The 14,970-nt window shown below is 50.8% G+C and overlaps 1 protein-coding gene across 14 annotated transcripts in view; it reads right to left on the reverse strand.

Moving 5' to 3' along the window:
• Positions 1-558: 558 nt before the first annotated feature.
• Positions 559-14,970, reverse strand: part of SCRIB (scribble planar cell polarity protein) — a 97,446-nt gene continuing 83,034 nt past the window's right edge. For 11 of the 14 annotated variants that reach the window (XM_069005656.1, XM_069005652.1, XM_069005651.1 and 8 more), the window contains 6 exons: positions 11,686-11,850; positions 10,819-10,958; positions 10,377-10,414; positions 9,406-9,480; positions 7,697-7,748; positions 559-2,747 (listed from right to left, as the gene is read on the reverse strand). In XM_069005656.1, the coding sequence (XP_068861757.1) occupies positions 2,587-2,747; positions 7,697-7,748; positions 9,406-9,480; positions 10,377-10,414; positions 10,819-10,958; positions 11,686-11,850 (631 nt within the window). In that variant the 3' untranslated portion in view covers positions 559-2,586. The remainder of the gene's footprint in view (positions 2,748-7,696; positions 7,749-9,405; positions 9,481-10,376; positions 10,415-10,818; positions 10,959-11,685; positions 11,851-14,970) is intronic. The other 3 variants (XM_069005649.1, XM_069005653.1, XM_069005654.1) reach the window with 3 other exon arrangements.

A 14,970-nucleotide genomic window follows, 5' to 3' on the forward strand; every position in this document is an offset into this window, starting at 1 on the left:
TCCTGAGGTACCACATGGCATAGCCAAGGCCCCTTTTCCAGCTGTACCTGTCACACAGGTGGAATAATGAGGCTGAGGTCCAGCACTACCTTGTCTCTAGGAAAAGGAAATCCACCCTCTCTATCTTGAGACTGCTCCTCTTTCCCTGGGGTGGCACAGCGTGGTGCCCATCCATTGAACCAGACTAACGAAAACCTGGTTGAGCTACAGGAAATGGGGTTGGTTTTTACCAAACTATTTTAAAAAACTTTAATAATGTAAACAAAATAGTGTTGGGTGTTGTTTTGGATTTTTTTTAACAGAGCCAAGTAAGGAAAGCTTGCTGGTTTCATCATCAAGATCAACTGTGTTTCATATTGTTTTTTTTCTCCCATCCCTGAATATTGATATTCTCACAGCTGGCAGTAATTTGGGTGAGCATTAATTTCTGCTTTCTCCCAAAAGCAGGAAAAGCAGGAGCATCTTTGCTGGATTATGCTGTGGGTAACAACCACCACCAAAGTGTTGATACTGAAATTCCAGACTTCACACAGGGCAAACCACTGTGACTAAAGGCTCTAAAATGTAAAGTAAACTTTATTATCCTTGAACCACAAAATAGATTTCTTTGGTTGTACAAATTTCACTAGTTACAGTCTTGATGCGCTAATTTTCCCTCAGAGTCTCTTGGGAGAGAACGGGAGAGAATCCAGAGCCTGGCACCAGGTACCGCACAGGGAAAGGAGAGAAGAATCACAAGTTAGTCACCAAAACCCAGCCAGGATTGTTTCCAAAACTGCTGTTGTTAAAAAGCAAATGCTAAAATTAGATTTAAAAAGGAAAAGCTCAAATTGCTGATGATGGAAGCAGCTGCAGCTGCAGTGTGAGATTATCAGAGTTCCCCCTTCACAAGTCTGTAAAATCAAAACATACAGAGTCATTTAAAATGATCCGCTGGATTTTGGCATGAAAGGAGAGGCTCAACTAAAAAACTGCACCCAAAAAACTGCATCCAGCTCTTTCCTTCAGCAAATGTACAAGCAGATGTGCCTGTCACTGCCCAGCTGTGAGGCTCAAGGTCCAACCCTGGTCTTACTTAGGAGTCAGAGAGCACCAATGGACAGGGAAGGGGATTGTGCCGAGCTCGGACCTTCCTCACGGTTAGAGGCAGTGAAAAAAAAAAAAGGGCTGTTTCTCCTCACTAGTGGCAGCAGAGGCTGATGACAGAGCTGGGAGCAGCAGCTGTGACCTCCACATCTGCAGAGCTCACATGATACGGAACCTGCTCACAGCCCTTGTTCCACATGTGGAAACCAGAACTCACACCCCACTCATTTTTCATTTTCCTTTTTCCCTCTTGCATGAGCAAACGTGCATTTTCCTTGTCCTCCACGGAAAGGGGCCTGAAGCCAATGAGCTGGCAAAGTGGAACTGTGTAGTTATTGCAAGGCACAGGCCAGCCCCATCCTGCTCTGTGGCACTCCTGATGCTCCCTGCCGGTCCCACAACAGGCACCCCATGACATCCCGCTCCACCCCACAGCCAGCCGTGGACACTGTGGACTCCCCACCAGTGTCTCCCATGTGTAAGATCCTGTAACTCCCAACCTGACCCCAGCAATGCCACATTCTACCCATCCCCAGTTCCTGAACTCTACCACTAAGGTACCTGCTGTCACACCTCCCACCTCTGCCACCATGTTCTACCCCAGTTATCCTGCTCCCCAGTGCTGCCACACACCGCCTAGGCCTCTGCTGTGGCTGTCGGCTCCGTCCCATTCCTGCCCCAGCTGACCAGTTCAGCCCCAGTGCTACAGGAGACAGACTCCTCTGACACTCGTGTGCTCGTGGAGCGGCTCACGCCATGTGTGACAAAAGGGGACGTGACCATCCAGGGAGGGACCTGTCCCCAGGACAGCGCAAAGTCCCAGCAGGAGCAGTGTCCCACCAGGACCAAGGCACAGAGCTGGCACAGAGCTGGCTCTGTTTTCCTTGAGCACAGAGTGTCAGTGGCAGAGGGAGGCACTTTGCTGGAATTCTGGTGGGTTTTTTTCTCTTTTTTTCTTCTTTTGCCTCCAAGCTTCCCATTCCCAAACACTCCCAAAGGGAAGTGAGGTGACACAGTGCAGGAGGTGGGAGGAGATGCTTTTTGGCAAAAGACTGGAAATTAAACAGGAGTAAAGGCAGGCTTCCTCCTGATTCCCACCAGGGGAGAAGCTCCTTTTAACCACTACAAAACCCAAGTTGAGGCAGTAACAGTTGGAGCCCAACACACTCTCACACTCCTACATTCTCCCTGTCCTACCCTTCCCCACACACAATATTTACAGGCTAACAAGCTGCCCACTGTCCTGGCCACCCTTCCTCTCCATCTGCCAGCAGTCAGTCCAGTGTTGTCCCAGTTTTGGGATGTGCCCCAGTGCACTGTTGGGTGAGAAACGAGGGCAGTTCACAGCCTCAGAGGAGTCAGTTGGCCACAGAGCTCACGGGAAGCTCCGGTCCCATCCAGAGTCTGTAGGCAGGGTGGCAGCCTGGTGCTGTCCCTGGAGCACAGGAAGCTCGGAAGGGCTGTGCCAGGCTAGTCCATTGCCCAGGTGTGTCAGGTCACCTATGTGGGGACAGCGGTCTCCAAACTGCGCCGGCTGTGTCGGAGCTTCCGCTTGCTGCTGTACAGGGCCATGTCCTCCAGCGCTGAGGGAGTTGGTGCTGATGGATCCCGTGTTCCTAATGCGTCCTCTTCCTCTGGCGGCCCATCCTGCTCCCGGGGAACTGCAACGGCAAGAGATGTTTAGGTCTGAAGACAAAGCACTGGGTTAACTTCGGTAAGATATTGAGGAGAAATCCTTCCCTGTGAAGGTGGTGAGGCTGTAGCACAGATTGCCCAGAGAAGCTGTGGCTTGCAGCAGCCTGGTCTCATGGAAGGTGTCCCTGCTCAGGGCAGGGGGTGGGACTGGGTGATCTGGAAAGTCCCTTCCTAGCCAAACCATTCTGTGATTCTGTCAGCACACAGCTGGCACAGTTAATGCAGATGTTAAGGCTATGATAGGATGACAGAATGGTTTGTGTGGGAAAGAACCTTAAAGCTCATCTCATTCCATCCCCTGCCACAGGCAGGGACACCTTCTACTCGATCAGGTTGCTCCAAGCCCCGTCCAGTCTGGCCTTGAACACTTTCAGGGAGTGTTCCAGGGTATTCCCAGGTGCTAGATTTGGGACAGCACTGGTCTCAGTGACTCACAGTAACCCCATGCCCAGAACTTTCTGGTGACCTGTAGCTCATGTAGTGACCGCTGTCAATCCTGGGAAGAAAGTGCCATGTGTGAGAAGACACCTGCCTGTAACACCCATCATTCACTCAACATGACTGGAAGTGCCAAGCTGTATGAAAAATCAAGTGTCCTGAAATGCTTCTGCTCTCCAGACCATGGACCCACCCTGACTTGGGTCTGTGGGGGGCTGAGGGGTCCCTCTGTCAGGGAGGGGGAGGAGCATCTTTGATTACAGACTGGCCCAGCTGATCAGGAGGGCTTTAAACTTACTGGCACCACAGAGACATGGTGGGACGTCTCCTGTGACTGAAGTGTTGGAATGGGAGGATCCAGGCCCTTAGGGAAGGACAGGCAGGGGCAAGGGGGTAAGGGTCACCCTCTATGTCAGTGCCCAGCTGGATGCAGGGAGCTGCACCTGCGAGGCTTAAGGAGCTGACCAGAGCTCACAGGTCAGGACTGCAGGGACAGGTGACATTCCTGACCGGAAAGACTGAGGGGATGAGATCTCCATAGACAGATGGGAGCAGCCTCACATTCACAAGCCTTGGTCCTCATGAGGGGGGGAAATTCAACCTGTTGGAAGGACAACCCAGGAGGGCACAGGCAATCCATGAGCTTCAAGTGCAAATGGGCTCCTGGGAAATCTCTCTAAAGCCTTTGGATGCAGCAGAGAACCTCAAATAGAGAAATCCATGAAGATCTGTCAGACTAAAGGCTCAGTCTGTGGAGCTGTGCCCTGTGTACCACCCTCTGCTCCAGAGGCAGGTCTCTGGCAGTGGGAAGCCATTCCCCCTTGTCCTGTCACTGGAGGCCCATGTAAGAAGTCCCTCTTCAGCTCTCTTGGAGCCCCTTTACACCCCCCGGAGCCTTCTCTTCTATAGGCTGAACACTCCCAGCCCTCCCAGGCTGTGCAACCCCAGAAAGAACACTGGGGTTTGGAAGCAGGGGACTGATTCTCAGACAAGGCATACAGGTATAAAAGGAACATGAAGATAAAAATCCAGCCTGGGTGGGTGGGGAAGGGAATCCCATGGCTTAGAGAGAAGTCAGTCCTTTTAGACCCTTATGCCAAAGGAGCCCCCAAACATGCAGGTTTAGTGATCCCCATGCCACACAGTAAGCTTTAAAAACCTTTTGACTGTACCCTGGGAAAAGCTCTACTGAAAACAAATGGGGCAGCTTTGGTGGGCAGATAAGGAGTTAAACCACAGGAAAAGGGCAGGAAGGTGCTGCCACAGGACCCAGCAGCCAGGACTTGGCTCAGTATCTTGCAGCTGAGGAGGAGGAGTGATAAGGCTGTGTCGGGAGAGACTACTGATGCCACCAAGCTGTATCAGGGAGTCACATGAAGCTCAGTTATAACAAAGTGCACCATGATCCATACAGTTGAGGGGTAAAATGACACGGAAGGGGAAATTTACTGCAAATGTGAATAGATTCAAGAAACAAAGAGCTCTAAAATCAAAGCCTCTGTCCTAGAAAGTGCAAACCCACTAATGGCTGCAGCCTGGAGCAATTCTGTAAGGAGCTACTTCCTGCATTTCTTCTTTTATATCCTTTTCTGGCATTCCCAGTGGCTCCCATCAGACCCCAGATCAGCCAGAACCTTGTGCTGACTTGGTAAATTCATTTTTACACTACTGGATGATGTTTAAGCTCAATAAAAGGAACAGAATCCAGACTGCATAAAAGAAATGCACCATCCTTAAATGAGATGATGGCTCTGTAGGCACTGGCAGAGATTTCTGTAGACTCTGGCAACTTCCCAGCAACCCCATTTCACTTTGAGGTTTAGGTATTGGAAAAGATGGAACATCCTCTCCTCCTGCACAAATGTACCACACAGCTATGTCTGAGCACTACACGCAGTCCTGGTCCCCTCCTCTACCTTAGAAACCGATGAAATAAAAAAGGTCCAGATGAGTGTGGCAATTATTCCCACAAAGAGGAGCCAGGATTCATCAGCCTGGAAAGAAGGGAACTGCTACTATATTGGCTGACATGACTGGCACAGACAGAGCAAGTGAGACACAGTCACTCACTGCATCCCAGAAAACACAACGGAGTTATCAAGAAACAATTAAAGTAAATAAAATGCCTCATTATGGAACTTGGTATCACAATGCTCCATGGAAGATTAAAAAAACCTGCACAGTTTTATAGAGGCTCATTCCATTGCTGATGCAGATACAACACCTGGCTCAAGACAATAGGTGAGCCCAGAAAATTGAGAATATCCATCTATGCAAGCTCATTTTCCCTGTTTCTTATGGTCTTACCCCTAAGAACCAACTTCCAGCCAAACAGAACCCTCATGTATCCTGAACCAGGACAGGCCTCACATGTTTCCCATCCTGAGAGAAAACAGGAAATACTGGAGGAAAGCACAGGCATTGCCGCTGGTATGAATCCAGACTCCAGTTTTGTGAAATGTTGGCATTTTGGTGGGAAAGAACCTGTGAAATGCAAGTCTGGAGAAGAAAAGGATGGACGTAAGTCTTTGGAGTAGTGGTGTGACTGAAAAGGCTGGACAGGGATAAATTAAAGCCACAAGAGGGGAGAGAGAACGCGTTTGGTTCTTCTGAGTGTAAGAGCTGCGGGGTCCTAGGCAAAGGTCATTATCTGACAGCAAGTAGGCCAGGCCAGGATGATGAGGCACTGTTCCTGTGGAAGCTGCTGCAGAAACCAGACAGTCCACGTGGGCAAAGACCACAGGGACAAAAGCAGCTTCTCACATCCCATAAGTAGGTGTCCAGTAACAGGAGTAACACAGAGTCATCAGGGGAATTTCTGGAACCTGAGGGTTACAGGGTTGGGAAGCAAAAGACTGTCTCCAGGTGATCTGGAAAAGTTGTGCCATAACATGAGGACATTGCATGGTTCCACTCTAAAAATGCTGCTCTGCAGTTCAGTAACTCCATGGCCTCATGGAAACATTGGAATAAAGATTTCTAAATACATTTAAGAGATGACGACCATGAAGTCAGACCAGAGAATGGAGGGAACTGTTTCTGCATGGACAAGAGGACAAGGGTGTGCTGGGAGGAGTGAGATGCTAACACTTTCCTGCAGTTGGATATTCTCAGAGTTCCTGACATAACAGTTTGCTAGCATAAAGTTTTAAGAACTGCTGTGAGTCAAAAAGCCGTAATTCCATGATCCAAGACAATTCTGATTATGTTGGCTGGAATGCTGCACTGCCTGGAAGAGTGAGATGGGATGGGGGGATCTAAAAAAGCCAGGAGAGCTTGGTCCCACACCAAGAGAGCTTACTTGCATTCTCACCTGCCATCCTTTCCAGATGATGTGGGAAAACCTTCTTCTTTTGTTTGTGCCTCACACATCACAGGTGATTTAAGCATTACTTATGGACTAGGGGCTGGGTCTCTCAATGAGCACCACACTCTTTTCTTTCTGGCTTTCATCCCATTTGAGGGCCCAACAGAGCAGTGACAGGCAACAGCGAGGTCTGAACGCCCTAAGCAGGAGCTGGTGTTTCCCAGACCTTCCCTGACCCCTCAGTTCCCTGCACTGACTGAACAACCAACCTCAAGAGAATAACCCAGAGCTTAGAGGATGACTCTTGAGGGATAAACAGATACTGGTCTCAGGAAAGTAAGTTTTTGTTGAGTGCTACAGCACAACCTCCTGGAAACAGCTCAGCCATGGATCAGCTGTCTGGGATGCAGCCTGTACTCAGAGGAATTTGTCAAGATAAAAGGAACTAGGGTTTTTGTCAAATAAAGGGGGGAAACATGCAAAACAGATAGAAGCAACCAGCACCAACTGTTGGAGGTAACAGGAGTGCTCCTACAGAGCAGGCAGGCTCTGCAGAGCTCCACAGTGCTGCTACAGCCACTGGAATGAACTGGGTGAGAGTCTCACCTGTCTGTTACAGCTGGGGACAGGCAGACACACCCAGCTGGACAGCTTGGAGATCCAGCTGCAGACCTTTAATTCCTGCTGATTGAACTGACCATGCCCACAGATCCACGAGTGTAACTCGGAGCCATCTGGGTACTGGAGCACCAACTGCTCCAAGTCTGCACCAGGATGAATTTACCTGCATGATTCCCTTTTCCAGCAAAAGAGGCACAAGACAGCCCCTGAATGATGGACATCATGCACCTGCAGCAGGTGACAGAGGCCAAAATTTCCCTGCCACATCCTGCTATCACTCTACTCCAGGACACAAAACTGGAGAAAACCAGGCATGCTTGTAACACACCACACTGGGAAAATTAGTCATCACTGAAGCACAATGCAAATATCCTACCCAAAATGAATGTGGTGAGCACGGAGTTTTCATTCTAGAACAGACAAAACATGACATTGCTTCAAGCAACAGAAGGTGAAGTCCTCAGGGTGGTTCCACAAGCAAAGGAGAACCCTCCAGAACCACATCAGGGAGCGAGTGATACAGCGACGACTCCTTTGGCCTGGGCTTACCTGAGTTATTTTGGTCATCGACGTATCTGAGGTCATCAGCTGCATCAGGTGACTGGAAGAGAACAGCAAATGTGATCATCCACACCTGTAACACTTGTGCCCAGTAATTCCCCACCTCCAGCCTTCCAACACCCTACAGAGAACCTGCTGCCCTCACAGGCACTGGCATTGCCACAGCCGGGACACGGCTGCAGAGACTCCAGTACCAATCCCTCATGCTTGAGTCAAGCATCCACTGCCTGACCTGTGTGTAGGAAGGAGAGGAAGTAACACAAAAGGCAGAAAGTGTGAAAGAGTGAAGAAAAAGGCTTTAAGCTGGAAGAGGGGAGATTTATATTGGATATGAGAGAGAAATCTTTCCCTATGAGTGGTGAGGCCCTGGCACAGAATGCCCAGGGAAGCTGTGGCTGCCCCATCCCTGGAAGTGTCCAAGGCCAGGTTGGACAGGGCTTGGAGCAAGCTGGGACAGGGGAAGGTGTCCCTGCCTATTGCAGGGGATAGAATGAGATGAGCTTTAAGGTCCCTCCAAACCCAGAACATCCCAGGATTCTATGAACTATTGCACTGTTGAGAGAAGCCCACAGACATTGCCTGAGGATTTGGGGTGCAGCCTCCTTTGGAGGCACCTTCTCAGCTGTATACAAAGACCCAGTACTGCATCCGGGGAAATTTCGGTGGTCTGGAGCTGCCACAGGCCTCAAGCAGCCAGTCCCCCAACTTGCCTGGAACAGAACCTGGAGAGGGGCACATCCCAAAGGAAGGCACTTCAAGAAAACGATGAATGACTTTCAAGGGCAGAGCAGTACCACAAGGGACAGGAGTCAGTGAAGAACAGACATCAAATAATGTAAAACTGCCTGAGAATTCTCAAACCACAGCTCTGCCACAGCCAGCTTGCCTTTGGAATGACACACCTTGGGCCAGGACCTTTGTGTCCCCACAGTAAGGTGAAGCCCAATGTGGCAGTGCTTCCTGGCTCTCCATGCACAGGTATCTGCTTCATGGTCTGTATTTAGAACTAAAAAAACCCACCTGAAACCATTTAGACACAGGGTACCTGCTCACATCAGCTGTCACGAATGCCATCAGTGGCTGACTGACCCAGGCACTTACAGCTCCCAGCCTTAGAAGATTGGTTCCAGTGGCCCCAGAGCAGGGGATAGGGGTCAGGATCACTTCCAGAGCTGGGATTCCATGACAAAGCAGCTTAAAATAGGCCATTTCAGGAAGAAGCACCTCACCATGGCATTCACCCTCAGAACTGGGTGTTTACTCCACAGCTCACTGACAGCAGAACTACAACTTGTGAACTGGCACCCCAGCTGCTCCTCAGGCAGGACACCAGACACATCCCAGCTGGAAGTTCACATCTGCTCCAATTTTGCATTTTCTAGCCATCATTTCTGTAACTTTTTCTTCCCTTTTAGTTCTCATCTTTCACTTAAAAATATTTCAGGAGCCATTCCAGTGAAGATGAAGTTGTTTTATATCTGCAAAGCTTTTGTCATTCATTTAAAAACCATCTGGACCAACGTTTTTCCTAATTCCACTTGGCTGAAGCCTCCAATAAGCCCTCAGTTTTCAGCAAGTGTCACTGCCCCAACACAGGCAAGGCCTCTGCAAAGGGGTTCCCCAAATCTCTCAGCCTCAGCTCTTCCACCAAACGAAGTCCTGACCTATCTAAAGGTGGCTCAGCATGCAGTTTATACCTGGATTTCGTAAACAGGTTTGGAGGAAGGAATAGCAGCAAATTCCCGGTAGTCAAACTTCTTTTCAGACATTGACTAGAAGGGACAGCAGAAGGGAAGAAACAGAAAAGAGAAAGTGAGGGGAGAGAAATGGATGGAGAAGCAGCAGCAAGCTGAGCAATCTGAGCAGAGATCACAGCAGAAGCAGAGGGACATCCTCAGGGAGAGGCAGCAGTGCCTGGACAGAGCCTGGCACATGGGACATCCCTGGGACACTGCCTTTGGAGCTCTTCTGGTGTCAGGACAGGGGTTTTGAGTCATAGAGGAAACATCATGTGCTTCAGTGAAATGCTAATGCACACCAAGTCAGGTAGGAAACTTGTTTTTGGGGGGAAATTCATGGCAAGATTCCTGATAGCTGGAGCACAGTCAGAATTTCAATCCAGAGCTGCATTATGGTGTGGTTTCCTCTACGCAGCTGCTCCCTCCCTGCTTTCCCTGGTCTGGTCTCACCAATTTTTACAGTTCTGTGCAACGATGTCCCATGGCATTTACTCAGGGTTAGGAAAAGGAAAAAGCTGGTTGCAGCTGAAGGTCTGTTTTGTGCTATTGAGGAAACACAGGGCCAAAGTCCCTGAACTGAAGTAAAAGGCTTTCAGAACCCAGGCAAAGGCCTTCAGAACCCAGGCAAAGGCCCTCTGAGCATGGTGAAAAACTTTCTGAACAAGGAGGTGAAGAACCAAGGAAAGGACAACATAATAAAATAGGGAAACAGAAAGCAGATGTCATATGGGAGCTGCAATAAAAGGGGCTGCCTCTAGCCAGGAGTTTGGCCAAGTTCCATCCACTGACCCTCTCACCATTCCCTGCACCATGCAGCCAGGCCTGGCTCAAGGATTAAGTGGGAACCCACAGCTCCCAGGCACAGCCAAGTAACCAGAGAATCCCAGGATTTAGGAAAGGTGAAAAAAGCAAGCAGGAGAGAATCATACCAGCCTTCCTGGGGAAGTGACGTTCCTGGGGCTGCAATCTGCAAGAGGTGACAGAAGAGCACAGTTAGTGACCGGCTGGCAGTGTGACATTCACCCCCTGAAACAGCTCCTTCCACTCAGCAGCATTTCAGTGTGGTGACACCACGCTGAGGGCAGACCCTGCCTTCTGCCATCCCAACAAACACCTCATTACTGCTTTTTCAGAAAATCAGGATGCTGATTGTGTTTCCACCCTGGCTCCCTGGAACCTCACCTCTACCTCAGGTGCTATCACATGTTCTACAGCTGAGGCCCATGCCCCTGCTGAGAGATGCCACATGCCCCCAAGGACCTTCCAGCCAGGTTGAAGGAGGGAATTGCTCCCCACAGCTCTGCTTCTCAGTAGGTTAAGCTCAAAGAGCACTGCCCATTTCCCTTGGAGGCAGCAGCAGCCGTTCAGTACCTTCCAGCGGCGTTGGAGATGGCGTCGGAGCAGGCGATGGTGACTCTGCCAGCTGCTCCAGCGTGCTGCGTTTCTTTCCCTCCTTGGACTTGGCAATAACCATTTGGGCTTTAAGAGCATCCTGTTCCAGTGATTTCATCCTGCCTCAGGAATGGGGTTGGGAGAAAAAGCCATCAGTTACTGCCCCGTCAGTGAGGGGACACGTGCCATCTGTGTGCAGCAGTGCAGTGCCAGAGCCCACAGACTGAGCGCAGATGGGTGGAACAAAGCCCCCAAGGGTCCCCAAGGCAGGCAGGAGGACAGCTGGGTTAGCTGCGATGCCAAAACACACATGTCATCACATGTGCCAAACAGACAGAGCCTGAAGCTATGGATCAACACACTAAGAAGCTGTGGGCAGTCCCAGAGGTGCCACACAACAGGACAGTGACCCAAGCTGGGGACAGAACTGCAAGGATCACATGAGCAGGATCAGTCCTCGGGGGCTTTAATCTCTTCTGTGCTCAGTGTGTTGCACCTTAACCCTCCTCAGCCATCAGGAGATCATGAAAGGCCAGGCTGGATGGGACCCTGAGCAACATGGTCTAGTGGAAGGTGTCCCTGCCCATGGCAGGGGGGTGGAACAAGATGATCTTTAAGGTGCCTTCAATCCCACTCTGGGATTCTGTGAAATAGCTGTGGAAAAGTGGGCCCAGCCCTCAGAGACATCTGTTCCTTTCTCCCCATCAGACAGCCCCAGCATCCCCCCTTGTTCTCTGGGCAATGGATACCAGGGACCACTCCCACGTCCTCCTGCCCCAGGAGGCCCCAGTGGGGCACAGGGACACAGACAGGAGCATGCAGCTGTGGGGAGGGGGCTGTGCACACCTGGATTGGCCTCCTGACCCAGGGATTCTTGAGGCGTGACTCTGCACTGGGCTAGACATCTGAGCTGGCCTGGCCCCAGGAGCAGGTGCCCACTGCCGGGACTGGTACAGCTTCCTGGCCAGATCCTGCTCGTACTGTTTAATACTGTCTTCAAGAGCTGAGGATCTGAGGAGGAGGAGCAGGAGAAGGAAGAGGAGAAGGAGGAGGAGGAAGAGGAAGAGACGATGGTGATAAACATTGCAGCAGACAAGCACAGGAAAAGAAAGAAACAGATACAGGAACATACCCTGGTGAAGGGAAATATGGGTCTGACACAGGGGCAGCCTTGGCTAAACTGGGTCCCAGATCTGATCCTGCCCAACGCTGGCCACTGCTGAGGCAGCAAAAACCCCTGGAGGCAATCTGGGATTGTGCCCAGGAGCATCAGCCTCAGAGCCTCCACATCCAGAATTGCCTTCCCCCTGTGCTGGGAGGGGACCAAGAACAACTTCAGACCCACGGGAAAGGTAAAGAGTGTGTGAGTGTGAGTCAGCCTGAGGGGTGTGGGGCATGGGTGGGTGTGTGCCACACATGGGACAGGATCTCAGTGTACACTGGTCATGTGTTACATGCACCTCTGCTGGACCATGGCAAAAGGGGAACAAAATGGCCAAGCATGACACACAGTTTTTGTCCTGGCATAGATGTAACTGAGGGTGAGCATGTCCCTAAACCAGCATGTGTGTGGGAGGAAAACTGCCCAAATGCCCACAGGCCTGGCCAGGCACCTGCCCCTCAGTGTGCACCAGTGCCTCTGAGCCTCCCTCTTCCCACAGGGCAAGGGCCTGGAGTGCTGGACAAGGGGGAATGGTTTCCTACTGCCAGAGGGCAGAGTTAGATGAAATACCGATATTAAACCCTTCCCTGTGAGGATGGTGAGGCTCTGGTACAGGCTGTCCAGGGAAGCTGTGGCTGCCCCATCCCTGGAAGTGTCCAAGGCAACCTGGGATAGTGGCGGGTGTCCTTGCCTGTGGCAGGGGGTGGAACCAGACAAGCTCTAAGGTCCCTTCCAACCCATCTATTCCATGATTTCATGACTCTGTGCCAGGCTGTGTATGCCCAGAACACATGTGTAACATGGGGCTCTGTGTGTGTCTGAGGGATGCCAGGGGGGGAAGGAGGGGCATCACACATCCTGGCAGAGCACTGATGACACAGGGAGAACAAGGAAAGCCCAAGTACGTGCAAACTGATGGGGTCACGAGTGACAGCACAGAGCAAAGAACTGGAAAGAAGCAGAAGACAGGAGATTAGAAAGGGAGGAACAAACCCAGTGGCACTTGGAGAGAACATGGGTTAGTAGGGCTGAGCTCTGTGTGTGGGACAGGGCAGAATTTTCCCTGCAGCACAGGGGCCTCTGGAGACAGGACCTGATCACATCATTGTGCCCGTTCCAGAGCTAGTGAGGAGAGACCTTGAGACCACTGGATCCTCCTGGGAGATCTGTGGCAGCAGGGAATTGTCTTACAAAAAGGAGCACATTAGGGTGACTGATTCCAGCCCAAAGCATCAGCCAGGCACTTCTCCAAGAACTGCACAAAAAGCTGTGCTTCGGCACTGGAAACAAAGTGGAACTGAAGCCCTGGTCTGCCAAACTTAAACCCAGAAAGGCTGGATCTGACAGCTCAAGCAGCTTCTCCTTGACAGGTATTCCCTCCTTGGGAAGACTCTTCTTTTGCTAGCCTCATTTGCCATGGACAAAAAGAGACTGAAGGTTTGGGATGAGAGGTCTCTCTTCTGCCCACAGGGGACAAACCCATGGTGCTCCACACTCACTAACCCTCCTACAGTGTCATGTGAAACTTTTACTGTGCCCTGAGCAATTCCAGCCACATCCTAGCTGGCCCAAGACCATGGGCAGATAAACAGTAACATTACAGGAGCAAACCATACCATCACATCACCTAAAGCCATCCTCTCCTCTCCCAGCATTTTTCAGGTTTATCTGCTGGCAATGCCAAGTTCCTGGAAGAGCAAAGTCCTACGACTGGAGCTGCACACCTGGGACATCAGCGGTGTATGTCCCTGCATGGACTCTGCTTCCAAAACTCTGCATGGACAACATCCTGTTTCTCCTTTTGACACCCATCTTAAACAAAGCTTCTATTACAGCATTCCTTGGATACAGTCATGCTTAGGCATGGATCAGAGCTGACAGATCTCAGAAAGCCTTCCTCATCATGTGAGGAATGAACCTGGGAAGTGGAGGCACAAGGGAGTGAAACCCTTGCATGTCTCACTGGGAAGGGATGGCAGATTGGGCACTCCCCCCTCTCCAAGCACAATGATGTGGATTTCCAAGAGAGGCCTGGCAGGAGGTCTGAAGACCAAGAATAAGTTTGTGCAGGATGTCTGACACTGTGGTGCTCGCACAGGGTCACACTGATGGCTGGTTTTGGCTCTAGTCCACACTGACAGCTTTTCCTGAGACAGAGATGTGTGATTACAGCCCTCTGAGCACCTGCAGCACAAGGAACTCGGTGGTCTCTCCAACCTCATAAAGAAGGACATGGCAGGGCAAGGCAGTCCCTAAAGAGGCTCCAAGACAGCTGGAGGGAGACTTTGGACAAAGGCCTGGAGTGACAGCACCAGGGGGAATGGCTTCCCACTGCCAGAGGGTAGGGTTAGAGAGGATCTTGGGAAGAAATTCTTCCCTGCGAGGGTGGTGAAGCCCTGGCACAGGGTGCCCAGAGAAGCTGTGGCCGCCCCATTCCTGGATGTGTTCAAGGCCAGGTTGGACAGGGCTTGGAGCAGCCTGGTCTAGTGGAAGGTGTCCCTGCCCATGGCATGGAGTGGGACTGGATGTTTGTGATGGCTCCTTCTCACCCAAACCATCCTGGTCAGATGTGAGACGCTAATCTCAGAGAAAATTTGCTCAAAGCCCCAGAACATCAGTCCAGCTCTCACTGAGGATCCACTTTGCACTTCTCCGTTCTTGGAGCCTCCCCAGGAGCAACAGCAACATGATCATCCATGTCAAGTACAAACACTGGAATTGCTAAGTGGAATCACACTTCACAGTAATCCCTCCAGTCTTATCTAAAACCCTGTTCCTCTCCAAGCCTCATCCAAACCCCAAAAGAGACAGTTCAGACTGTCCTTTGAATGTCTCCTACAGGAATATCAGGAGAAGAAAAACTATCATTAGTTATAGGAGCAGCCTGACTAGTTTTTGGAAGGAATTCTATGACACAGTAAATGCCTGGACTAGCTTCAAGTCTTAAGTTCTGAGTTAGGAAGACTTCT

The sequence above is a fragment of the Aphelocoma coerulescens genome, chromosome 2, assembly GCF_041296385.1.
Source record: "Aphelocoma coerulescens isolate FSJ_1873_10779 chromosome 2, UR_Acoe_1.0, whole genome shotgun sequence".
Classification (NCBI taxonomy): Eukaryota; Metazoa; Chordata; class Aves; order Passeriformes; family Corvidae; genus Aphelocoma; species Aphelocoma coerulescens.